Source organism: Ammospiza caudacuta, chromosome 14, assembly GCF_027887145.1.
Source record: "Ammospiza caudacuta isolate bAmmCau1 chromosome 14, bAmmCau1.pri, whole genome shotgun sequence".
NCBI classification, from domain to species: Eukaryota; Metazoa; Chordata; class Aves; order Passeriformes; family Passerellidae; genus Ammospiza; species Ammospiza caudacuta.
Window position 1 is genome coordinate 3119748 of NC_080606.1, and position 27002 is coordinate 3146749.

At 38.9% G+C, this 27002-nt stretch overlaps 1 protein-coding gene across 6 annotated transcripts in view; it reads right to left on the bottom strand.

Moving 5' to 3' along the window:
* The window catches only part of ATRX (ATRX chromatin remodeler), a 69690-nt gene that overhangs the window by 34418 nt on the left and 8270 nt on the right, over positions 1–27002 (bottom strand). For 2 of the 6 annotated variants that reach the window (XR_009275322.1, XM_058813900.1), the window contains exons 2-10: positions 24058–24170; positions 20695–20750; positions 19762–19814; positions 18142–18266; positions 16843–16962; positions 13684–13793; positions 11615–11682; positions 7655–10614; positions 4705–4783 (exon numbers count right to left, since the gene is read on the bottom strand). Coding sequence is in view for 5 of the 6 variants with exons in the window: in XM_058813900.1 (XP_058669883.1) it covers positions 4705–4783; positions 7655–10614; positions 11615–11682; positions 13684–13793; positions 16843–16962; positions 18142–18266; positions 19762–19814; positions 20695–20750; positions 24058–24170 (3684 nt within the window). In the remaining variant the exon portion in view is untranslated. Of the gene's footprint in view, positions 1–4704; positions 4784–7654; positions 10615–11614; positions 11683–13683; positions 13794–16842; positions 16963–18141; positions 18267–19761; positions 19815–20694; positions 20840–24057; positions 24171–24559; positions 24607–24868; positions 25003–27002 lie in introns of those variants that run through there. The other 4 variants (XM_058813904.1, XM_058813906.1, XM_058813905.1 and 1 more) reach the window with 4 other exon arrangements.

Here is a 27002-nt window from a genome sequence, read left to right on the forward strand (position 1 = left end):
CTTGGAGAACTTTAATTCCACATCTATCAAGAAATCACACCATGAACCCAAAGAAAACTTACTAAAGTCCACAGATAAGTAACATCCTCTTCCAAATGCTTTTTGCATTAGGTCCTCCCAGAGGATTTTTGGAAAAGGGATTTTAGGGTTTGGTTAAATGCTGATTTTTTAAAAACCCAGCAGACCATGTGTAACAGCAGCAGAAATAAACAGCTCCTCATATAAGAAACTCAGACTGTATTTCTTCCATCTCTTAATGGTCAGAATTTTTTCTTCAAAATAAAACTGCTTGGAATGTCACAGGCTGGCTTCCCTTTAACAGCTTTTAACCTAAACTATTAACCTTGACTCCTACTCCAGAAAATGCAGAGAGCAGTGGTCTGGCTACTCTTCTTGTTTAATAAAAACCCAGAGTTTTGGAAGAGGAAAAATCTAAAAGATCTGATAAAAACATTGAAATTGAATCCTGAAAGTCCTGCCCTTGACTTATTTTGGCAAGTGCATTAGCAAGGTTAACACAGCTTGTGGATGGCAATACTTACCTCTACACAAGTCACCTTTAAAAGGCTGACAATGGTTCTTAGCAAAACCAAACCTTCATTTTTTCTTTAATGAAGTATCTATTTTTTAAGAGCTATAGGAAACAGCAAATGTATCTAACACCTAAAAAGACCATGCACAAAATCTACCATCCATAAAGAGACAATGCTCTCATTTTCCTATTAAACACCAGCATAACCAACAACCAGACTGGGTAAACTGATTAGTTTCTAATTATTTATAATAATACTGATTAAGAAGTTATTACTATGATAGAAAATAAGTTCTGGTTTTTATCTAGGATAAACACTTAACCACTTGCAACCAAATTGAGTTGGGACTGTTTGTCAGTGAGAAAAGCTGCATTTTCTTCAATGCATTTACTGGTGTGAATTTAGGCCAGAAAAGTGAGACATTATTAAGATGTTCAGGATTTAAAAGAAGCCCATTTTTAATTAACTACACATCTGATAGGAATGGTAAGTGTAAGCAACATGAGACCCAAGGAGATTAGGCCTTGTAAATGCATGTTGACAAATGATTGATGTAACAAATGGTTTACATAAATTATTATAAACTGAGTACAGGACTCCTGAAGCTGGATTTAAATTAAACCACAATAGATGTTGACCAGGATAACACATCATATTTCTATTTTATGATAAAACCCATTTAAAGTCACCAGGTTTCTCAGCTAAGAAATTTCACATGGTAGCTTTAACATTTTATATTTGCATTAATAGCAGTAAAAAAACCAAGCTACGATAGTGTGAAAATTCCCTCACTCATATTCTTCCAGAGAAAACCATGGAAATCAAAAGGGACTGTAATATTTCCTCAGGTCAAGGACATAAAAGATTCTTGGCCATTCAGATGTTACAGTTGAGCACCAGCAATGGATTCAATTAAGAGGCACAGAGAGCCATATGACCTCCCGCACAGGATTTCAGGCAGTAAAAAATAAAGTAAAAACTAAAATAATATTTTAAAATCCCTGCATTTTACTCTTTCCTGCACTGATCTGCTCAGACCTTGAGCATGTCATGTTGCCCCACTCATCTGATCTAAACTTATGGTGACATTTGGATGAAGGGACTCTCCCAGCACACATTTAACCAGTGCCTCACAGAATGGGGCTGCAGCCTCAAGCAGGACACACAAAACCAACTCTAGAATAAAATAACAGCACATATGCACAGTTTTGTATCAACTGGGATTTAGAGATATTTCCCATTTTTAAGAACAGCCCCAGCAGAATACACTTCTAAACAATGAATTGATGGCTATGGATTTTTAAGTCGTGCTAAAAGAAAAGAGTTTTCACAAGAGACAGACTGGAAATTACCCAGGGGTTGCTTGGTTACACTGCAGGATTACTTTAAAAGCTCCTTCAGACCTTGCAGCAGAACTGGAACAGTAGGTGCAGCCTCTCAGGGTGTGGAGTTAAGCCCCCATGGTAATTTGCACCATTCTTGTTCAAGAATTTTACAGTGCCAATACAATGGGATTGTTCAAAACCTTGGTGAGACAATGCTACCACTGTAAAAATCTTTTTTCTTAAAAAGCCATGATTTTAAATTTTAGTTCACCATTGTGATGTTTTATTACCAATTAGATTACATCAACTCACACTCAGTGCTCATAAATACCTACTAATCATATGCAGAAATAAGGTTGCCTGAAACAAGCCCTTGGGTGGGGGAGGAAGGTGGGATGTGGCTAATAAAAACCACCAGAATTCCAGTTAGAGCATTACTGGCTTAAATGGGCCTTCAGGATACTACTAGAAAACTCAGAACCCTTTAAAATATATTTTAAGACATTAATATTTGAATGAAATGTCATACATGTCTAAAAAAATGAGTGAAAACTGCCAAACACCTTTTGCTAAATACTGTGCTGTCTTTGTTGGGAGAGGCTGATTTTCAAGCTGTCAGAGTTGGATTAAATTAAATGCTTGGACAAGAAAAACGTTTTACAAAAATTTATTGTAACCATCAAATACTTAAAGGCATTCTGCATTTAATACACTATTAACTTCTTAATAAACAGAACTACTGCAAACATATCAAACAGTACCATTGAAAAGATCAGAAGGACCAATAATAGTTACACAACAGAAGATGAAAGCATACAGCACTGTATAGCATAGTATGACCCACTTGGACATTGCATTTTGGCAAAAAGATGATTTCAAGGCTATTAATATTCATGTCATGCACATCCTCAGGTATGCAAATAACAGAACATCTAAACTAGAGACTTGCAAACAGGAGAGTTCCCACACTACAAACACCCAGCAGGTACTAGGTACCCTCTTTGGCCTGGAAGAAAATAGGCAACTTCTCTGAATCAGTAGGTAAACTATTGAAACACTTTGTGTTGAGTAAACAGAAGAACAAGTTTTTAACTTCTCAAAATTTGTTCCATCTTTTTACAGTTTATAGCTCTGATTGTGGTGCCAAGTACAACACATGATGAAGGTAAAGTCAGACTGCATTACCAGTTAACATGTCTGAAGGTTGACAACACTGTTTATTGACAAAATACCTCCCCATCTTATATATCAGATGTTCAAAAGGTCCTCTAAATAAAAACTTAACAGAGGCAGCTTTAAAACAAAGTACAGAAACTGATTTTTAAAGCCCGAATTTATATTTCTGTTTGTTATCGGTTAGGTTCATTTATTTCCAAATATAGCTCTTGAGCTAAATAATGATTGAGTTCTGTCAGAAACGTTTGTGCAGTAAATACTGAACTTCTGACAATAGTGCATTGGTTTAGTTATCAACCAGAAACTCACAACAACAAAAAAAAGAAAAAAGAAAAAGAAAAAAATGAATTAAACAGGACTGAAATTAAAGCATGATTTTAAAAAATCTTGTTATACCAAAGTTTACATGTTCTGCTTATGACCCTGTGCTGTCAAGTCCCTACAAAGGATCTTTCTTTAAAGAGCTGAATTACTGGGTTAAATTTGATGACTGAAAACACACAAGAACTAATTCAGCAGCAGCATTGTGATGCCAAACTGAGGTCCGTAAAGGAGATAAAACAGTGTTTGTAGAATTTACTTCAGCCACATCTCAAAACATACAACTCTGTGAAACAAGGATTCCATATTCTAAACTAGTAAGGCTCAGAAGCAGAAAAAGACTCCACCAGCAACTGGTCCCACACATGCTACATGGCCAAAACAACAACAAAAAAATCAGTTTCTGAAACACTGTATAAAAATTTGTTGAGCAGCTCTTCAGTCTAACTACAGTAATAACTTCCAAAAAGAACCTGTGGCTCGAGTTGAGTGACACTTCATGTTGTGCATTTAGGAAATGAAGCTTTTACATTTCTAGCCAAGCTGATTTTGATAGCTACAATGGTACTGGTAAAATATGACACGTCTTAGCTAACTGTATCTTACAGTGATTCTTTTTTTATTAAATTCCAAACTGAAGCAATACATATAAGCCACAATTCTGAAAATATCTATGCAAAGACTTAAAATATATAATTAGTCTCTGATACCAATTGAGCCTATGCACAGTGCTTGTAGAATCATGGCCTTAACTCACATTAGTCACTTCAGGTGCTTTTTAGTGGATTAAAACTCAGTTAAATTACAGCTGAAAATATCTAATATGGTTTTCCCCACATTTGTGCTTTCTCTTTATTGAGAAAAGGCGTTTCAATTAGAAAAGCATATTAAGCAACAGTAATAACCAAATTCATTCTGAAAATATTGCAGCACTGCATACTGCACAGATGCAAACTGTCCCCTTCTACTCCCCACAACTAGCTGAAATTCACATTTAGCAGCAGCAGCAGCTTCTGCCCTGCCTGCCAGACCCCTGTTCCCATTGGGACTGCAGCGGGACAGCGCTGCAGCGCTTTTGGAACGCCCCCAGCCAGGTGTGTCAGCTACCACCTCTAGACATTGGCTTTGCACACCTGGCTCTACCACCTCTAAACGTTTGCTTTGCATTCCTGGCTCTGGGCCTCTGTTTTCTGGCCCCGTGTTCACACTTGCAGGAGGCCTGTGAGCGAGTCTTTACCGGGCAGGCAGCCGTGCTTTTTACCACCTGCTTGCTCCTCCGTTGCGCCGGCTCGCGCCCACGCCTAGGCTGTGCTCTAATCGTTTTTATGTCCTTATGGAGGGTATCATACCTATTCTCAGGGTCGTCATCATCATCATCTTCCTCCTCCTCCATTGGGATAGTCCTTGATAGAGCATCTCCCTCATCTCCTGAAAAAGAAGCCCAACAGAAAACATTTAATAAGCGTAAACGATAACAACGATACAACGAAACAACGATAAACAAGACATGACAGCACAATATGAACTGCATTTCTATCAACAATCCCCATTTGAAAACAGCTTGGTGATACCACTTTTCTACCAGTTACCTGTCTTGACAAATAAAAATAAATCTTTGTGGTGGTGTTTGCACAGGTCTCAGGATGAGGGAAGAGATGAGAATCCTGACTCTATATTTCAGAAGGCCGATTTATTATTTTATGATATATATTATATTTGAAGAAAATTATATATTAAAACTGTACTAAAAGAATAGAAGATGGAGTTCATCAGAAGGCTTGCAAGGAATAGAAAGGAATGATAACAAAAGCTCATGACTCTCAGAGAGTCCAAGCCAGCTGTGACTGGCCATTAATTAGAAACAACCAACATGGACCAATCAAAGATGCACCTGCTGCTTTCCACAGCAACAGATAATTACAGTTTTTCTTTTCCTCTGAGGCTTCTCAGGAGAAAAATCCTGGCAAAGGGATTTTTCAGAAAATATCATGGTAACAAATCTTGTTTTTTCAGTTTTGCTCATACTACCTGCAACTTGTTCCTAATTACATACTTCATTCAAATTTGGGATTTTACACCAAAACATAAGAGACTAAATACTTTACTCAGGAATCAGAAATAAGTTCCCTTGGAAGTTATTTGCTCTGTCAGAAGCTCCATGAGTGAGTTGATGCAAACTGAAAGGAAGGCACAGCAAACACAGGACAGAACTGCATCCCAAGCCTGTGGCTGCCCTGCTGCCAGGAGGGAAGTTCTGGAGAACACCAACCCTTCCCTATTTTTGCTTTCACACTCTGAGTGTGTGTAAAGAGTTGTATTTTGAGAATTCCACATGCTATCCTTACTGCAAATATCCAAACTCAGCAGCACTACATGGCATTGTCTCATGTACAAAGGACATCAAGACCAACAGTGTGGTGGGACATGTGACAGAGAAGGAACAGCACAGTGGGAATCCTGCCCTGGAGCTCCTCTGCACTCTCCTGGCTGGACTGAGAAATCTGGATTGTTTCTAGCACATTCCAAGGCCTGTCCCCTTGCTCTTCTCTCTTTTTCATCTTGCATGCAAGTCTGACAAATCTGCTAGGTAGTGAAATTAAGGGAAAGAAACTTCACAATCCCAATGAGCTGAGATCCCCTCATTCATAATTTCTGTTTATTTTCTACCTGTGGGGACTGGAGGACTGGACTACAACTAGGCTGTAAGGGGCACACTCCAAGGTGATCACAGAAAGTGTCTCATGTAGATAAATAAAAGTATCCTGTTGGTTAAACCAGAGCCTAAGTCTTACTCAATGATCAATCTACAATACACAGCTTATTCAGGCACAGAGCAGGCTCCTTTATTTTACTAATTCACCTATTAAACCAAAAGCAAACTGCAGACAAAGGCCCCATTCTTCTCCTCTGAAAATACACTAACATTGGCAGAATTTCACAGAATCAAATGATAACTGAAGCTGAAAGACACATCTGGACATGCTCTACTCCAACTCCAACTCTACTCCAACTTTTGTCTCAAAGCAAAACTAACTCCAAAGTCAGGTCAGCTACCTCAGGATCTTGGCCAGTCAAGTTTTGAGCATTTCCAAGGACAAAGATTCTTAAGTTCAAGTTCAAACCAGTTCCAAGCTTTGACCCTGCTCAGTGTAAGAATACTCCAGTATCTCTATCAGTTTTCCTTGATAAATGCTGTATCCACTGCCCCTCATCCTTTGGGCACACATCCAGCTCAGCCCCCCTAAAACTGTCCCTGAGGTGATTTGCAGACAGAAGTTCAGACACCCCTTTTTTAGCATTCTGTCTGCAGTCTAAACCAAGCCTCTTCTCTCTCAGTCTAACTCTCCTGGTCAATGATGCCACACCACAACCTTGTTCAGTTTGTACCCTGTTATCCATCTCTCCAATAATGACCCAATCTTCCCACTGTGACCTGCAAATCAAACAGCTCCCAATGCCTCAGACACCTTCTGCTAAATTAAAATCACCTTTCTCCTCTTGGGCCATTTCAATGCCAAGTTCATGAACTGTACATGAACAACTCCATTTTTAAGGCATTTTTCACTGATGGTCCAGTGGTGCTGAAAACTGTCACTGAGTGCCAGCAATTATCTGTCTGTAGGAGAGTTTTAATGGCTGTGGCAGTGACCATATGCAAACCATTAATTATCTGCAATCTCCCCCAGCTGTGACATCACTGGGGAAAACATTGATAAGGCAGCACTCAGAGAAAAGCCCTACAAGTCCCAGTATTATTATCTGCACAGAGACACAACATATGAAAACAATAGCAGATTTCTAAGTAGCTGGTCTAAGCCTACAGGGCTCTTGTGAGGCATAAAAATCATTTACTTGATTTTTAAATGTATATTACAATGCCACAGGTCTCCAGCATCACCTCTAATGCACAGACAGGAGGTGATAAATGTGAGTTCACATTATCTACTCCTTCCAACCAGCTTCTGCTACACAGTCCCTGGGCAGGTGAGGCAAGGGCCAGGCTTTGGAAAGCTGGACTGCAAGGCAGTACCTGTTGTAAATACTGCCTGGAGCTTCCAAAGCACCTCCATTTACAGTGACATCATTTTTTTCCTCAAGGCACAAGTTGCACAAACTGAAATTGTGCAGTCTCACAGCCACAGGATAGTTTGGCTGGAAGGGAACTTTACAACAGGTGCTTCCAAATCCTTATCAGAAAATCCTCCAGGCTGCAAACACTTAAATGCATAATTACCAACTGATGAGGTTTTTTTGCTTCTAGATTATGAAATGTCACCCAAATGAACAACTCTGGCACACCTGATGACTGACAGAATCCTGCATCAGCAGACAGCATCAAGCTTTCAGTCACGGGCCTGATCTTCTGCTCGTCGCTGCTTCCGTCGCCTGTGGAATTCTGATCATCGTTTTCCTCCTTATCAGACGGGGAAGAGGAAGTGACAACTGCCTTCTTTTTTGCCACTTTCTTTTTTAAGTTGCTCTTTTTATTTTCTTTTACTGATCCTCTTTTAACCTTTTTCTTAGTGTCTTCATAAGACTCCTCATCAGAAGAGGATGAGTCATTCTGTTCTTTCTTGGAAATCTTCTTTTTGTGGCTTATTTTCCTCTTTTCTTTCGTGTCAGTTCGTTTTTTACGCCGCATGGCATCATCATCAGAACTCTCCTCTTTTTGGGGAGATTTCTCAGTATCAGAGGATAAATCAATGTGTACTCTTTTAGCTACTCTCTCTCTCAATTTTCTCTTTTCTGTAAACACAGGCTCCTTTTTAATCTTGTCGTTTTCGGAGGAATTGCTACCTCCTCTCTCTGCAGATGACTTATCAAGATCAGAAGAGGAATCATCTTGATCTTTCTTGAAACCCTTCTTTTTTAATTTTTCAGATTTCTTTGCTTTGCTTTCTGATCCTTTTTTGTTCTTCAGTCTGTCTTTTGAAGACTCCAACTTGTGCTCTTTCTTTGCTGATTTCTCAGTACTCTCAGAAGAAGAATCATCCTGTGCCTTTTTCTTTTTCAAATCCTTCTTTTTCTTAACTTCAGGGCTCTCCTCTTTTTCCAGTGAAGACTTCTCAGCATCGGATGACTCATCACGTTTTCCCTTTGCAGATTTCTCTTTTGAGTCTCTGCTTACCTTGTCCTTAGCAGCTGACCTCTTACCTGTTTTTTTATCTTTAGAAGAGTGATTTATTTCCTTCTCTGCAGAAGACTTCTCACCATCATCATCTTCTTCAGAAGATTTACCTCTCTTCTTCTTCAGATTTACCTTCCTCTTACTGCTTACATTTTTCCCCTGCTCTTCTTCAGAGGAATCATAACTATCATCTTTTCTTGAGAATTTTTTCGATTTCTTTGCAGCCTCAATTTTACTCAACATTTGTATCTCTTTTTCCAACTCAGAATCATAATTTGAAGAATCAGAGTAGTTTTGTCGTTTCTTTTTAGCAGCAGCAGCATTTTTAGCTGATTTGCCTCTTTTAGCATCTAAATCTGAACCGGAACTGGAACTCTTCCTTTTTCTTTTCCCATTTTCATCCTTTACTGGTTGACTCTTCTGTAAATCCGAAGTTTTCTGATTCTTTGCTGGCGCTTCACTGTTGCTCTCACTGTCTGAGGAGCTGCGACTCATCATCCCTGCTTCTTTAAGGACAGCTGGCACCTCATCAGAGTCTGAGCTGTGATCTAAGTCATATGGCTTTTTGGATTTGGAAAGTTTGTTAGGACCGGGACCATCAGCAGCGCTGTCAGAAGTATTTCTTTTATCGCTTTTCCTCCTTTGCTTGGGTTGCTTGGATGCTTTCCTCTTCTGTTTCTCATTGCTCGTGTCGTTGCTGTCCTCTTCTGAGTTGGATGTCAGGGGGCTGATGTCCGTGGGGCGCCTCAGGGGGGTGGTTTTGACACGGGGTGACCTCCGGAGATCCGAGTCCTCCACAGGCACGGCGTCATTCTCCGTGGAGGGCTCGCTGCCAGCACTGTGGTTTTGTTTTCCACTATCAGAGTTTGCTGCCCCAGGTTGAGATGCATCAACATCTTTAGATTCATCGATGTCTTTAGATGCATCAGCATCTTTAGATGCATCAGCATCTTTACTGTCCTTTTCTAGGCTGTTGTCTTGATCATCAGATTTAACTGTGGACTCTGAAAGGGAAACAGGAGTCAATTTTACAATCAGTTCTTTTGTTCCTTTAGCCGAGGATTTTAGCTTGGTACCACCTTTGGTATCTTTCACAGGAGCGTTCGCTTTTGTATTTGAATTTGGAGCCTCATTATCTGCTGCTGTGTTTCCACTGTCCTGCTCATCTGATGGCATCTGAATCTCCATAGCAGATTCCAGAGTCTCAAAAATATCTTCGGGAACGGATGAGGGGATGGACACGATATCCATGTCTAAAGCCTCTGTGCTGTTGGGCTCATACTGTGGTTCTTCATTTCTGCCAGACTTTTTCTCTTCCCCAGGGGCTGCCTTGTTATCTGTCTGCTCCACTGAGGGAATACTTTGATCCATGGGCTCATTGTCAGGCCGCTCCGACACGACTTTTTTCTGTGTCTGTGCAGCATCATCCTCTTTTAATGCCGCATGTTCCTTTCCTTCATCTTTTTTCACCTCATTTTTTTCTGATCTAACCTCAGTTTTTTTCTCTTTGGTATTTTTATCTTTGATTTTAACATTCAATGCTTGAATCTCTAAGTTCAGGCCTTCTTCCAGTGATAGATGAGCTTTTTTCATGTCATTCAGCACAGATTTAAAAGCTTTCAGCTGGCACAGTTGCACAGTTGGGCTTATTTCTACATTTTCTGCAGCATTTTTCAAAAAGCTTACAAAGCTAGAATTCAGATTTGTTGTAGTTTCAATCAGTTTTTTTGTTTTCTTAAGCAAGTCTTTTGGCACCATTAGTGCTTTATAAGAATATGTTAGTGAACCTGAATATGAATTATCTAATTTTTTTTCTTCCCCATTACAATTTGCATTATTTTTCTTTGGAGAAAACTTGACTGTGTGGTCATATGTTTTACTTTTTTCATTTTCAACTTTCATCTTTTTTTTGTTTTGTTGAAGTAACTGTTCTAAATTTTCAAAGACACTGTCACAAGCAGTGACCAAGTCCAACAAAGGCTCTGGATGGCAAATATAGCAATGCCACTGGTTGTTTTCATCCAGGATAGTCGAGAGCTCCTTTCGGCCCAGGTTGCGCAAAATGCACTTTTTACAGAAGGCGTTATGGCAAAAGTCACAGCAAATCAAATTTCCACCTTCAGCACACCACCTGCAATGAGATTGAGAAAGGTAAGAGTTTTGTCTCCACACCAACAAGGTGATACATTAAGTTCACATGTTTAAAACTTCAGGTGATGAACAGATATTCATTATTCTAAACCGTTACTGAAAAGCTCACTGGAGAACTGCAAAGTCAGAAAATTCATGTTTTAGATTAACAGCTCATAAAGCTGAAATGGTAATTTTTAAACAGAATTTCAGCACTGATTTCTTTAAAGAAGAAAAAAAAATAACACTTATTTTCCCCGTTTCTTCTGAAAATCTGTGATTTATTTTACAGCAAAATTAATAAGCTTCAGTCTTTCTAGCCTTAACTCATATATTACTACTGCACTACACAGACTCTGAAAAGTGGTGGGCAATAAGCTCATAGAAACCACAGACTGCACAGTTTTTACTGAATTACACGTTTAGATATTTCACATAAGACAGAGAAGTTCTTTGATATTTCAAAAGTGGGAGATGCATCTGGAGAACTGAGTTTCTCTGGCTCATAAAGTTTAGAATATCAGATTCTAGCCCAACCTTTAAGGTGCTAGGAAGGTGGCATGTTATTTAACTAGAAATGTGATCTTACAAGAGTTTGTTACTAGATTTCTTTAAAAATGTTTTCCTGTTCATTACTAAAACAAACAGTTAAAAAAAATCCTGAGGTTCAGTATTTTTTGTTGACAAATAATTGTTGATTCAGATCTTATGTACTTGTCTTTACTTGTCAGTAATGTCACAATAGCCAGAAAAAAGACCCCCAAATCAGCAGAGCTGTGGGTGTAACTTCAGTTTTTGCACACTTTCCTATTTTGCACACATTTTAGGTTTTTTACACACTGCAGCTTTTGCACACTTTCCTATTTTGCACACATTGTAGTTTTTTTACACACTGCAGTTTTTGCACACTTTCCTATTTTGCACACATTGTAGTTTTTTTACACACTGCAGTTTTTGTACACTTTCCCATTTTGCACACACTGCAGTTTTTACACACTTACCTACACTGTTCATCCATCCCATCTGAATCACGACTGATGTCATCACTCATGTAATATTTGTAGCAAGTCTGTAAAGTAAGAGACAGGACAAAGAATTCTTTATTAAATCTCAACTGGGCTTCAGCAGTTCATTAGATTTCAGCATGCATTAGAAGCAAGCCAGCAAAAGCAGCAGCTGCAAGGTCCTCAGTATTCTAAGTGTTTTACATTTGTTTTAATCTAAAAAACATCTTCCATGGTTCCAAACCATGATTTATTTAGATGGCTCAAGGTTTGTTTGAAAATTTAACAGGCTTTTGTTAATGGATGCATATTTGTGTATTTTGGAACATCAGTTGAATACTTCTCTCCAGTCTGAATGTTTCTTCCATCTATTTCCTAGGTAAATCAGCACCACATCCTCCTCGACACAATTAATCCCACACAAATTACAATTTTCAGCTGGATGCTCCTTATGTTACCATGTGATGCCATAAGGCTTTAGATTAAAAAGTCTTCAGCATTTATCATGATGTTAACATCCAATAATTCCATTTCCAGGTGCAAACAAAGCATCTTCACTTGAAAATCTGGTAATGGTAATAAAAAAATACCAATGACTCAGCTAAGGAGTACTGATGGCTTCAGCTGCTGAATTGCTGACACCAAATTTTGAAGGTTTGGTGTCACTTTTTCCCAGTTGTTACTGAAGAATGCTTTCCCAGACCTGTAGCTCTACTTTAAACAGGCATTAATACAATTCAGAATGCAGAAGAGGCCTCATCACCTGAATTGACAATAAAGATGCCCCATTATGTGGCACAGACTTGCACATCTGTTCAACTAAACTATCCAAACAACCAAAATCAACATAAAACCCCAGTAAAATCTGGTGTTTAGACACTTGATAGAACATTCACAGTCAAAGGAAAACAGTTTCTCAGGTCTGGGACTTTTATCTAAATAGGAGAAAAATTAGGGCAGAACTAGGCACAGAAATAATGGAAGAGTTGGAGATGAGGGGCTTCCATTCCCCCCTCTCACATTCACATAAGGCCATGTTCAATTTAGTAAAACCAGAGAAAATCAAGGGGAACAACCCCTGATGTAATTCAGGCAGCAGAGCTCTCAATCAAGAGCTGCTGTTGATCAGGTTATAAAAAAGACCCAGGTCACTGGTGACACTGCAGGAGGTCAGGAACACCAGCTGGGATCCAGTGGAAATGGGAAAAGGTCACCTTGTGAGCTGATTTTTGTAAAGCACATTTTGTAAAAGAAACAAGCCAGAATGCAGAGAAGAACCAGCCTAGATGGGCATGGGTGAGTCTGTAACACTAATGAGGAGCTGGGGAGGAAGAGGAGGAGGAAGAGCAGGGAAATGCTCCATGTACATTATAACACAGAACTGCATCTCTATCTTTAGCAATATCTTTAATTATAACATCACCACCACTAGAGAAATATGCAAGAGAGATCTCTGGAGCTCTCTGGAAGTTAGCAGAGGTCTCCACAGCAGGAGGCAGGGACATTTCCTTCCTGCCCTGTCCCACCTCTTCCCTCTGCTGCCAGCTCAGGCCTGTGTGGAGCCACCAGGAAGCCACACAGCTGAAGACTCAGATTATGGACTAAACCATCACTGCAAAGCTGCCATAACTTAAACCAGTCCTGAAGCTGGCAGAAACAGAGATGGCTTTGAAGCTGCTTTTCTGCTCCTTATTTCAGTGCTGTTTTACATGGAATGCTTTAGCAGGAGATGCAGACTTGAATCTGTTCTTAAAATACATTATGAGTAGGCAGAAATTTCAGACAGATCGTTTTACATTAAAAATTCACTAAGATTATACCCTTAAAGCTATAGAAGTAAATAACAAAGAAACCACCACCAGTTTAATTGAGATGCAAGAAAAAAGGAATATGAATTCATAAGTACATTTGCTTTTTTTCCCCTCCTTATAATTTCCTTAATTGTAACAGCTAATGACTGAAAACTTTGTCAACTAATGAACAGGAATTACTCCCACAAAAATCCCACCCAAACCAACTAATATGACATTTTGAAACAAAAATAAACAGAACTGTTTACCACATACCTTACAAATAAGCACTTTGAGTGTAGGGTGTCTATAGATTGAATCCTTTTGAAAATGGTTCACCTGCTGCCCACAAGCAGTGCAGCTCACAATTCCATGGAGTCCCTCTTCTATGGAGAGGATTACAAACAACACATTAATTGTTTTCATTCTCATTTAAGAAATCTGTATATACCTATTGCATTTTCTTGCAATATTCTGGCCTGTCAGGTTTTTTACAGGCCTTTGTTTCTGCACCACCCAGCACCAGAGAAATCTTCCTGTAACCATTTGCCATTTTAAGACTGAATTTTCCTGATTTCTATGCTGCACTTGGTCTCAAGGCACAGTTCTTTCCCTCTGAGAGGTTTAAGCTGGGTTAACTGGTCACCTCATGAAAACACACCTAAAGTGGAGTAATCACCAAAGTTCCTCCAGAGCAGCTCTGATATTCTGGACAACCTCCCCCATTTAATCTTAGTTCAACAAGTACCACTGCAATTCATGCTCATATTATGACATTTCTTTCACAAACAGTTTTAGCTTCTCAAAGAAAAACACAGAAAACTCTCATACAAAATGCAAGGAATCCCAGTAACAGTGACTGAAAAACCTTTTCTCATATTTTGTTCCCTTCCTGACAGTGGTTTTTAGGTTTTTCTGAAACTACACTTTTGCTGTAATCCCCATGCTCTCCCCATGTTGCTGATTGCTCCCATGGTGTGTGCACCACTCTGCTGCTGCAATCTACATGTGGTCAAAAAAGCTTTTTTTGTAATGCCAAGCCCTCATTTCACTTCAGAAGGGGTGAACTTGGGCCTGGCAGGCTCACTCCATGCCAGGCTCTCAAATAATACTCAAAGATTTTATTTTTGTTTTCAACAGCAGAAAAAGGAAAATCACTGGTGAAAGTTCTGCACTTCCAAAAGGCCAATCTGGATCAAGCAGATACAGGTTTGATAAGAGATCACTCAACTGTGACTTGTCCTTTGCTGTCATGCTCAGTGATTAAATTAATAAGGAAATTACCCCAAACAGTTGAATTTAATGATTACAATCTGAGTAGAGACTCTATATTTTTTTCTTTTTTTTAATTAAATAATCACTATCTCAGAATCAGAACCAAGCTGCAACAGCAGCATGTTAAGGAACTGCAGGAACATTCTCAAGCCACAGTACAAGCTCCCAGCAATCTGCTGCTGAAGCACAACCTCAGATGGCTCAGGGGCAGTGAAACAGCTGATCCTGCTCCTAACTCAGTGAAATTCTGGATACAGGATGTGTTTGCACCCTCCAGCCATTCCTGACTGCACATCCTGCAGACCCTGTGGACCTGCAAGCCCCTCTCAGGAGCTCCAAACCAGCTCAAACCTCACTTGTAAACACTGCTGTGACCATGGATGAACCCATCCATGGGAAAGAATCCCACGTTCTGCAGCACAGAACCAAGGCTGGCACACAGCACAGTCCTTAAACTGCAGCAGCAATCGCTGAGGGGCCCAGCCAACCCAGGGAGAACACGACATTCCCTGCCAAGCCCTGAACCTCTTCCCTCTTTTCCACAACCAAGGGGATGCACTACAGCCTCCTCCCTCAAACCTGCAAGCTGGACCAGGAAAACAGAGAATTTATGAGGCAAACCTTTGTAAATCATGTTACTACTTCAAATGATGATGACCCAAATCATGTAAATCATGTTACTACTTCAAATGATGATGACCCAAAGAAATGAAACTACCACTAAGTCATTAACACTGATAAACTACTTGGAATATTCCTAAACTACTAGAATATTCCTAACATAATTTATTAGCAAAAATAAAACCATAACCACACTACAGACACAACACTTGAAAATAATGACACAATGCCTCTTACAGACTTAGGTAAGAGCATTTGCATGCTAGAAAGGCCACAGTTCTGCTTCTACCCTGTTTCTAAAACACACAGGATGTATAATTCCTACTAGAAATGCAAATATTTAAAATAGTACATGAGTAACCAGTCCAGACACACAAAGGAAGGCCTGCAAATTCCCTAGGGATGGAGATTAAAACAGCTGGAAGGGCAGGTGACACAAACTGTCCTGGGGATACAGACACAGGCCACAAAGCTCAAGCACAAGTGTCTTATCAACACTGTGCCCCTAAGAGTTCTGCTGGACCATATGTAGAATTGTTTGAAGCACAAATGGAAAAAGCATTCTTATATGAACAGGACATCTTGCATGAATAAAACAGAACTGACTTCTGAAGTTGTAGTTTAGAGAAAACATCAATGCTCCAAAAGTCACTGACACCACACAAGGCCAGGTGTAAGCACAAGCACATTTCCACAGTCACATTTCCCTCCCCCTCACCCACAGAAACAGCACTCCATAAATTACTTTAAAGGAGAGCAAGGATCTCAAATGATACAATGGGGAGGATGAAGAATGTGTGCAAGAGCTTTTTGTATGAATGCTCTGGCTGCTGCTGGAGGTGTGCGAGCTAAAATACTACAGTAGGGTTAACAAAAATATCCACCTTCTTATTGGCTATGTTATATATAATCCTCCCTCCTCCCCTTTGCTTTTGGGAAAAAAAAAGAGAGAAATTAATTTCTGTTAGTATTGTAATCTCCCTAACTTCTCACTTTTAGCAGCAGATGTGGAAAACCAACTGACACAGCAGCTTTTCAAAGGTAATCCTTAGAAGGGCCCACTGGTAGGGAATTTCCCACAATTTCAAAGCAAAAGAAAAAAGTCTTTGTATTGTTTGAGGGTTTAGGATTTTTGTTAGCTCACTGATGGATAATCTGCCCATACATGTCCCTGCTCAAACATGGCTGCTTTCCTGGTCAGCCAGTGAATATTCCTGTATCAGTAGTGTTCAATTCCTTTAAAAAAGAAATACTTGTAACACCTGATTGCAACCAAACAACTGCACCTAATGAAGCATCCTATAACTATTGAAAATAAGGAGTTTAATGGGAACTAATCTTAGCTTTCACTGCTGCATTGCAGGGGCAGCAATGGAGGCTAATTTCTACCAGCTAAAATCCTTAATGAACAAAAAGCCAGAAGAGTGGAGGTATTTTTAGGATAATTTATCAGAAATATGGACAATTTTTAGATGTACCAAATGTGGTCATAAGCAACAATTTAAACCCGTTTCAACAGATGTTTTAAACTGTATTTACCTCCACGCTTTTTGGGAGCTTCAGGTTTCATTTTAACGGTATTTCTGCTTCTAAATTCAGGCCCTTTAAAATCATCTTTGTCTTCATTCAGCACTGGCTCAGGCTGTACAACCACTGTACCTAGAATAATTTTATTTAGAAATTGGAAACCATTACACATCCAAGTGAAGTGCAAAAGTTCTGATTAATAAAGCCAACAAAAAAAAAAAAAAAAAAAGTGCAATCTGTTGACTAAAACTCAACATAGTTTTGAATGCACAGATGTTCACAGAAAGAAAAAAAACAACCAAAAACAAAAACCCAAAACCAACACCACATATTTCAAACTACATCTGTGCTGTAGCTCTAGGACAGAAGGCAAGGACTGAATGGGCTGAGGAGCAAATTCTGCTCTTTGTGCTCTGCTGTGGCACAGGACTGTCACACTGCTGGGGGTGCAGGACAGGAACTGCTACCAATAAAGGACATCATTTAAATCCCTCAAAACCCTATGTTCTTCTCTCTTTGCCCCCTTCTATTCAGTTTCCCTCATCTTCATTTATTTCAGTGTGGAACACACAAAAAAGCAATAGCATAAAACCTGCTTTGTCTTTGACAATATTCAAAATCTGATATTTTCATTTAAACAAAGTACTAATCAAAATTATGTGAAGGAAAAAACACCTCTTTCCTATTTAAGAGCCCAGTTTTGTTTTGAGGACACTGAAAATAATCTAATATTTTGAAAAAATCATTTTAGAGTGACTGCTCTCAATACTGCTACTCACACAGTGAAGAGCAGCAATTTTTCCTGTCACTTTCATAGGTAAGAAATGGAGATTAATCCAACTCACACTGCAGCTAAGAGCAGAGGGATGCAGGCCTACAGCATTAACTGTTTCTAAAAAATGTGCTTAAAAATAGATCAAATAATGGCATTTTCCCCCCGGAGTTAGTTTTGCTTTTGTTGATCTAATTGCTAATAACCCCAAAGACAGAACAGTAAAATAAGACCTCCAAGTGACAGAGCTTGGATAGAATAAATAATTTCCCTGTTTTGTGATGGTTTTATACAGATGTCAGCAGGCACTTGAAATTAAGCCACCAGCACATCCTTGTGCACCCACAAATGAAAATTTGCTGGGTTCCAAATTGAAAGTGTTCAGGTTCCTCATTTTGTGGGCAGAAAACCAACAGGACCTTCAAGAGGCATTTTACTGGTACATGTGCATTCTAGTGAATTATTTATGCTGCATCATAATCCTGGCTAATTTGCTGAATTCAGAAGCAAAAAAAAAAAAAAAAGAAGACATGACCTACCTTTAGGCAAGCTTTGCATATCTACATCATTCTCTGAGTTCTCATTTGAAATATCTTCATTTACAGTTTCATCTGCAATTTGTTCATCATCTGACCCAACATATTTTGTTACAACTGTGGGTTTCCTGCATAGACAGAAAAAAAAAAAAAACATGCTCTGACAAACAGTACAAACTGCAATTCAGGTAAGCTTTGCAGGCAAAACACCATATGAACTGTGAAAACTAAGTTATTTTTAAATTAATTAAAGACATTATGAGCTGGAATGCTCCAAGTTACTGCTATACAATTTTAGGATAATTTTCTGGTATGGAACATGATTTCTCCCCTCCCACGTGAAACAGTGTATATACTAATAAAATCTTTTTGTTGTAAAATCAAGGTGTGATGTATTTTTAAGAAAGTCACAATTCCAGGAAAGAAGCCTAAATGAAACACAGGTGAATGTCAGCTCATTAATTTTATCCATCATTCCCAGTTTAACAGGCAGCACAAAGAAAACACACAGATATCAGCAAATTACAAAAAGCATCTTGTCAGAAGAGATGCTTGCAAGATAATGAAGGAAATGCAAAAAGAAATTAAAAAGCTGACTACTGAACAAAAGGATCAACTGACAGAATTCCACAAAACAATTTAAACTGATGAATTTACTATGTTAGGATGGAGAGAAAATAATATCTGAAGGCAATGCATGAACTACTGCAGGACACTGGTTTTGTCAATACAAGGTACAATATGGTAAATGGATGAGTGAAAATCCCTTTAGTGATAAGACAGGAAACAAAACACAGCACTAAAGAAGTATATAAATAAAAAAGAATTCAGCAGGACACTGGATTCAAAAGATGAGGAGAAACTAAAGCCAAATATAAAATCACTTGCAAATATGGCATCAAGATAAATATAAAAAGGAGACTGAAGAATATTAATTCCAGCAGACATGATAAAATAAAGCAACTTTGATAGAAAGGAGAGAGAAAAGAGATACAGACTTCTAAAGAGCAGCACTAAGGCAGCTGTTGAAAGCTCAACTCCCTGCACTGCTCACTGGATTTAATAAAAATCAGAGAACAGAATTTGAGCACCAGCTGAGAGCAGATGAGGAATTTGACTGGAGTAAGTCTGCTCTCACTTGGGACACAAACAATTTGTTTCCTTAGGTTCAAGCAGCTGACAAACAATTCACTCCATACTTTTTAGATCAAAGAAGGAAAAAGGGAAAGCAGGGACACAGCAAATGGCAGTTTCTGCACAGGACAATTCAGCAGCACAGTCTGATGCTGCACTTTCCCAGTAGTGGAGCACATAAAACATTTTTCTGTATGACCCAAATTACATTTTGGGAAGAATCCTACATGTACAAACAGCAAGATTGAAGGAACTCTTGTACAAACTCCTTTGTCTTGAAGATATGGAATAATCTTGTCTTTGTAAATAATAATCAAGTTTTAGCATCTTGACCTTTCATCCTGAGAAATGGTTTGAATTTTAAGTGTACTATGAGGCATTTGTTTTACCAGCACTCCATAACTTCATGGATTTTAAACAGTGCACCCACTTTTCCATAGCTTCCCACAGCCAAAAATTGATTTATTTGTTTTTATTTTCCAAACCAACCTTTTGGAACGGGATGATCCTAAGGATTTGGTTCTTTCAGAAGAACTACTTCCCTAGAAACAAGAAAAAAATGTAAAAGTCAACACATTTATAGCCATAGGAACTGTCAAAAACCAGTTTCTTGCATTAACTAGAAACAAGTCAGAAATCACCAGTGCCCTTATAAAACATAATTTTAAAATTATTTTAATTTATTTAATTTATTTTAAAATAATTTTAAAATCATTTTTGTTTTAAAATAATTTTAAAATAAGGAAAAGCAGTAAGTACAAGTGACAATTTCAACAGTCAGGCCAGTTCAGTTCAATTCAATCTCTGGAGTTTCAGGTGAGAAGTCAGCAGCTCACACAGGTTTGGGAATGCTCTTCTTGCTGTGTGAAGAAACCATCCCCTGTCCAAGACACCCTTGCAGAGGGCTCTGGCACTCAGGAGTGGCAGCTGCAGCCACAGACTGCAGCACAGCAGACTCCTGGTGTGTGCCTCATGTGCCAGAAAGCACTGGCTGCCCTCAGAGCAAAACTGATTTTTTCAATTGTTTTTGCACTCAGATCACAACTAGGACTGGGCACCTGAAAACACCTGAATTTACAGCAGTAAAGGCAAAGTAAGGCCTGACACTGGCACATTGTTTCTCTACAATGTTAAGATCTTGTCCACCAGAATGTCTCCAATAGAAGAACAGACAGAAATAAAACACCACATGAAAAATTTCTGCTCAGTTTAGCATAGATCCAGTGTGCCCATTTTTATTTTTTTCAACAAGGAAGCATATTTGCTAAAGAACAACTGTTATCTGAGTAACAGGGTGAAGGGGGATGACATTAATGGTGTTTCTGACTGTATTGTTGAAGTATTTATTGCAAAAGTAACAGACTGAACTCAGCCACTGTGGACTAGACATGCAACTGGAATTCAAAGCATTTTTATTCCTACCTCGTCCCTGTTGTTCTCCATTGAAGCTGGACTTCCTTTAGGTTCTCTACTTTTACCTGTGGACAGAAATTTAAGGAGTCCATTGAAATGCAAGGAACATCAGAAGTTCTTCACATTGCACATCACAGCATTGTTTATGTTTCACCTGGCAAGAGATAAATGTGACTTCCAGAGACAAACTGGTGCACAACAGAAAAGACATTCCATGATGTGGCATACATTTTACAGAAATAATTCAGAAATCTATTTCAGTTCAGTCCCTGGGAGCCTTGCTGCTGGTGAAGAAATACTGAAGCACTGCAAGTGCAACTGCATACAGAAATAATATCATCAGTGCATTTTTGCTGATCTCTAAGAATTTACTACAAGTATTTTCTCTCACACATCTTGACATAAGAAACAAAGTATTAAATCTGGGATCATGGAACCACAGACAAAAATCCCATCTGATCCAAGTTCTGATGACAATTTCTATTTCTCAGACTTGGGAACTGTGGAATACAAAGCCTAAAGACCTGCAACCTATTGGCACCTCCTCCAATCCACCAGTCTTGGAAATGGAAAGGAAAGTTTGGAGTTCAGTGATTGAATGATTCTTGTATGAAATTGCTCCAAAAGTTTAGGAAGGATTTTAACAGATGCTACTATAATATAAAGGAAGTATAATTACAGGATACTTATCAGGATTATTTGTGATTTTTAACAGATGACTACAAGCACTGCAACTTCTCTATCCTTCAACTTCAGTTTTGGGAACACCAAACAATTTATTTCTATACTTTGAAAAAACTGAATCACTCAGAGAATTCAATGCTGGGTATTTGACCTCTGCAGAGCTGAGTAAATTGCAGGGAAAATCATTCAGCCATTTCCACACATGAAGGAGGAAATACAAAATGGAGGCAGACAATGTTTTTGGCCTTTTTAAGTATTTGAAACTTCTTCTCTGCAATACTACAGGCATTCCCTATTGTGAGGGAGGAACCTGAGATGTGGAAGGAGGGTGACATTTCTGCTGGAGCTTGGATACTGCCCACTTTCTACTCTTGACCAACTCTGCCCAAGTGATAAACCCATGGAAAATACCAGCTTGGAGAGCTTGGCAGAGCTTCCCCTGCTCTGGCAGCCCCAGTGAGAGCAGACTCTGCACTCAGACTGGCAGCCTGATGCTCATGTGCTGTTCCAGCAGCAGCTGAACGTGCTGCAGTGCCAGTTTCTCCCTGTGCCCACTGCAGCCACCCCCTCCCAGCTCAGTGCTGACCTGGCTGCTCTGCCCAGCCCCTCCAGGGCTGTCAGGGAGCAGAGATTCCCCTGGGATTGCTGCTCCACTCTTGAACAAGAGCAGGCAGGCTGGCTCTGCTGAGCTCTCTGCTGCTGGAAAGGAGGGAGACATCCAGCTCCAGTGCAGAGGGGATAAAGAACATGATTAAGGCTATAAAGCAAATATTGCTTCCTGTTTTAACTGACCTCTGTGTGTGACAGGCACAAAAGTTTAGGGGATGAAGTAATATCAGCTAATAGCCAAGTGATTTCTAACAGCCAGCCTTGCTGGGCCACACACAACCACCTTCAGCATCATCTCCCTCTGCAGCCATGGAATTTTCTGAAAAATCCTTTCCTTAGGATTTTTCCTCCCAAGAAGCTGAGAGGCCTCAAGAACAAAATGTAAACAATGGTTATCTGCTGCTGTGGAATGCAACAGGTGCATCTGGGATTGGCCCATGTGGTTGTTTGTAATTAATGGCCAATCACAGTCAGCTGGCTCAGACTCTCTGTCCCAGCCACAAACCTTTGTCATCATTCCTTCTTTTCCTATTCTTAGCCAGCCTTCTGATGAAATCCTTTCTTCTATTCTTTTAGTATAGTTTTAATATAATAGATATCATAAAATAATAAACCAGCCTTCTGAAACATGGAGTCAGATCCTCATCTCTTCCCTCACCCTCAGACCCCTGTGAACACGGTCACATCCCTCCTAACAACATTCTACCCAATAGTTCATTCCTCCAAATGCTGGAACAAAACAAGATCAATTACTAAAAAAATCTGATTTGGCCCCAGTCACATTCATAACTTCTGTTTGTAATGAGCACCCTCTGGATTAATTAAAAAAAAAAAAAAAAAGGAAGCACAGTTGCTAAAGACATTTTTGTTATGCACAGAACATTGGGAAGGGAAGGAAATTTGCATAGTAAATTCTGGCATTTCCTAATATTTAAGTGTTTCATTCTGACTGTTCAACTTTAATATGTTCTTTTAGATCTCAAAACCAACACTAAATTATGTCTGCTATGAATTTGCAAGTGTCTCCATTTCAAAGACAATCTGTGTTTTACAGCAAGGAACCAAATGCTAATTTTTAACTACAGAGGATATAGGGAGAATTCTTTTTCCCAGTGTGCTCCTCAGAAAAATTTCACTTTGAGATGCATCTCCATCACAGTTTATTTTACTGTTCTGCTGAAGCACCACATGAGCAGTTTCTTTCTTCCTGTGCTAACAGTTCAGTTTGATGCTGACATGAGGAGGTGAGTGCCACAGGCAGCAGACTCTCTCTAAACAGAACATTAAAAGATAAAAACTGCATGCCAGAAAGTCAATGGAAGATATTACTCAAGCCAACAGGAGTTTGAAAATAAACTCTAATAGAGCCAGCACACTCTTCTCCTGCACTCCACCACATCAACACAACTTTTAGCTCATTAAGCAGGACAGACTGAAAGGTTCTGCACCTGTATCCAGTCCAAGTGAAACTAACAAACAAATTTAACCAGTTAAATTTGGAAACAGATTTTATTCAGTACTGACATGAAATAATTTCAGTTTTAATCACTGCCATGGAAGTGTTTAAACTTTGTTACCTATTTCTAACTTAGAAGTAAAAATTTCCACTATCAATTTTGACCTAGTGTAGGGTTCTAGTTTTTTAACAAGTATTATTTTCTTTTCAAATGTCTCTAGATTATATGTAAAAAGTCTTTTTCAAATTACAGAACTTCTCCCACGCCTACCATGACTGCAAAAGCATTACTACAGCAGAAAAACCAAAACACTGCATTTATAAACTCAGGAACACCGAACAAGGAACTCCTAGCACAGCAAATACCTGTGTCTGATATCTCATGTTTCAGAGAAGGAAAACTACCAGGAGATGAGATTTTTTTCACCTTTAGAAAGATTCAGAACTGACATAAATATTGTATCAAAGGCCTATTGTGCATTTATCAAGCTATCACCACTTAAATCACAGTAAGACTTGGTGTAATTACCCCAGTGAAGTGTGATATAGTGAAATAACAACACCGAGTTATTTGACTTTAGGATCACATATACACTGAAAATGAATATAAAATGTGTTTTTACCTATACTTTTGTTTTTAGACAATGCTGGAGGAGAGTTTGCGTCCTCAGATTCTTCTGATGAGTGAGCCAAGAAGTCATGGAGTTTCTGTACCAAAGTATTCAACTTGCTTTCACTGTTAAAATACAAGTAATACTCAGAGTTACCTACACATCTCACTCCAATTTATCAAGCTTGAAAGCTTATGTTTAATCTCAATGAATACACATCCACAAGAGATGGAAACATTTGTTTCTGCATATCAGAGCAAATAAAAAGCATGGAATTTTTCTAAATACTGAGTGAAATAGTAGGTGCAGTCTTATTGACAAAAACGCACAAAAAGTCTATTTTAAGAAATTTTCACTGTTTATATACAATTATATTCAATACAATTGTTGACAAAATTCAAGAAAGTCTGAGTGGTAATGCTGCTATGACATGAAGACAGCAAAAAATTATTATTCTACTTGTCAGAAGCCAGACAGGTAAGAATAATAAAATTATTATTAACAAACACATCACCTTTGGGATATAAACCCAACTAGAACTCACAGAAGAGTTTCACCTGCAAACTTAGCCACAAACAGGTCCACTGAATATGGCAGTGAACATGACAGGTCCACTGGATTTGAAAGTTTGCTCATGCAAACCTTTTATTAAATCTACCATCTACAAACATGTTGTGTGGTGTTCATTTTGTCAACAAACAACCACGCAGGACCAGATCATTCCTTGATCTGTTTGTTAGAGTGCTGATGATTAATTCATAAACAAGAATCCCCTGGCAAGTTTCACTGGACACTTTTAGACCCCAGGAACAATTCTGAGTACCTTTAGTGACTACAGCAAAAAGCAACATCTGCATGCCAGGCCTGCCTTAAAAAGCTGTTCCATTCATAACCCCCGTGTCACCCCTGCCATTTCACGTGGTTTATTTCTCCCAAACTCCAACAATTCCCCAGGAAAGGCTTTTCCAGCTCCCTGACTGAGGCCAAGGGTGCTCAGGCCCTGCTCAGAAGGTGCCAGGGAGCTGTTTGCTCCCTGCCCTCCTTATCAGCCCCCTGGAATCTGCAGCTGATCTGCCCTGACTCATCATCCTTTCCTTATCTGCTGCTCCAGATGCTTTTCCCACTCCTGACCTGCCCTATCCCCAGCAGAAGTGAGCCCAGATGAAGGATAAAGGCTTCCCACCCTTCTCACTGTTTGTTTCCCCAATAATTTCAAAATAATCTTCTAAAAACAAGAAGAAATTATATTTTCTGTGCCTGTTTTATTGGTTCATAAGAACTTGTGAATACTCAACCTGAGCAGTCACCTTTACCATCACTACTGTTCCTCTGAACACATCAATTTATTAACTTCTGCCTTTCAATTTGTTATTGCTAAAAAAAAAAATCTCATTTTATCAGAAGGACGTGCAGCTGAGTGCTCTCCTGAGCTGTGAGTGAACATCCTCACATCAGTGCCAGTGACTGTTCCAACCAGTGAAAATAACCACATAAAACAGCATAAACCATCCATTAAAAAAAAATCATCTGCCATTTCTTTAAATCACCTGAGATACTCAAAATAAAACAAAATAGCACTTTGCAATGAAAAGATTTTCTGCATGAGTGAAGGGCACTTTTCTTTTGAGACGGCACATGCACCATCAATCACTGGAGCAAGCCTGAAAGAGCAGAACAAAGCTCTTGAACTCTCTAGAGTACCTTAAAATTTTTCTCTCAATCTGTCCAAAAGTCTTTCCTTCTAATTACTGGACTCATGCTGCTATACAACTGCCAGCTCCCTAATCTTGGGCTTCTCTTTTTCTCATGGATGGAAGGCACACTTGGAAAACATTACACAAGATGATAATGGTACACTGCAGTCTCAACAGCTTGCATGCTCTCCTTTAGAAAGGAGATTTAATGACAATTTACTCACATTAAGTGAAAAAAAAAAAATAGAGTTGTTCAGAATTATTTGATAGTAAAAGCATATAAAGAGATTTTATATCCATTCCAGATGGTCTGAAGAAATAAAGCACATTTAGAAAGGCCACAAGAAAGTACATTTTTGGTAGTAAAAACAACAACAAAAAAAAGCCACACATGTGGAATTCTGCTCATTTAGATTATAAATAACTTGTTTTGGTAACAGCATTTTAGAAAGAAAACGGGAGCTAGAGATGAGTTCAGTGTTACTATTATCAATAGAGAATGAATTCAGAATAGTATGCATGTGTCTGTGACTAATACTTGGAACATTATCTTCTACCATTCATTAACTCTTATCATAACTAACGTCAAATTATCATTTTCAGAGCGAAGTGTTCTTGCTAACAACCAATCAGAAAAGATGATATACAAACTAAAAGTTAAAAGTCTTCTCAACTTGCTTTTTCTCTTGATTATTCATTATTTCATACCATAAGCCTTTGTTAAGGAATACCATGTCAAATCTAAGTAAAGGTGTTACACTTACAAAATATTAATTTAGGGCAACACTTCATCTGGTTTTGTACAAAAGTGATTTTATGTCATTCATTTATACTTGAGAAATAATAATCTATTATTTTTGTTTAAAGCTTCTACTGGAAAATGCTTATTCTTTGCAGTAGAGACCCAGTCACTATTAAATTGATCACAACTTATAAATGTGTGGTTTTAATAAACACAGGAGCCTAAAAATGTAAAACCATCTCTGAAGCACTACTGAGGCAAACAGTCTCCTCTGCACTGCCAGCCCCCACAGTATTTATTAGTGTTTTCACACTTGAGTTTTCTAAGCAAATGGCTTCCCCACCACTGTAGAGCTATTTCAACACTGTTCAGCCTAATTAAAACAGCACTGAAAGGGAAGGTGCCCTGCTATTATGGGTTTGGCCATGAACCTGATTTGTGACCTTGGGAGCTACCTTGGACTGCACCATTCCTCACCTACATTCACAGCAAGTGCTCTTAAAGCAAACAATAAATGCCTG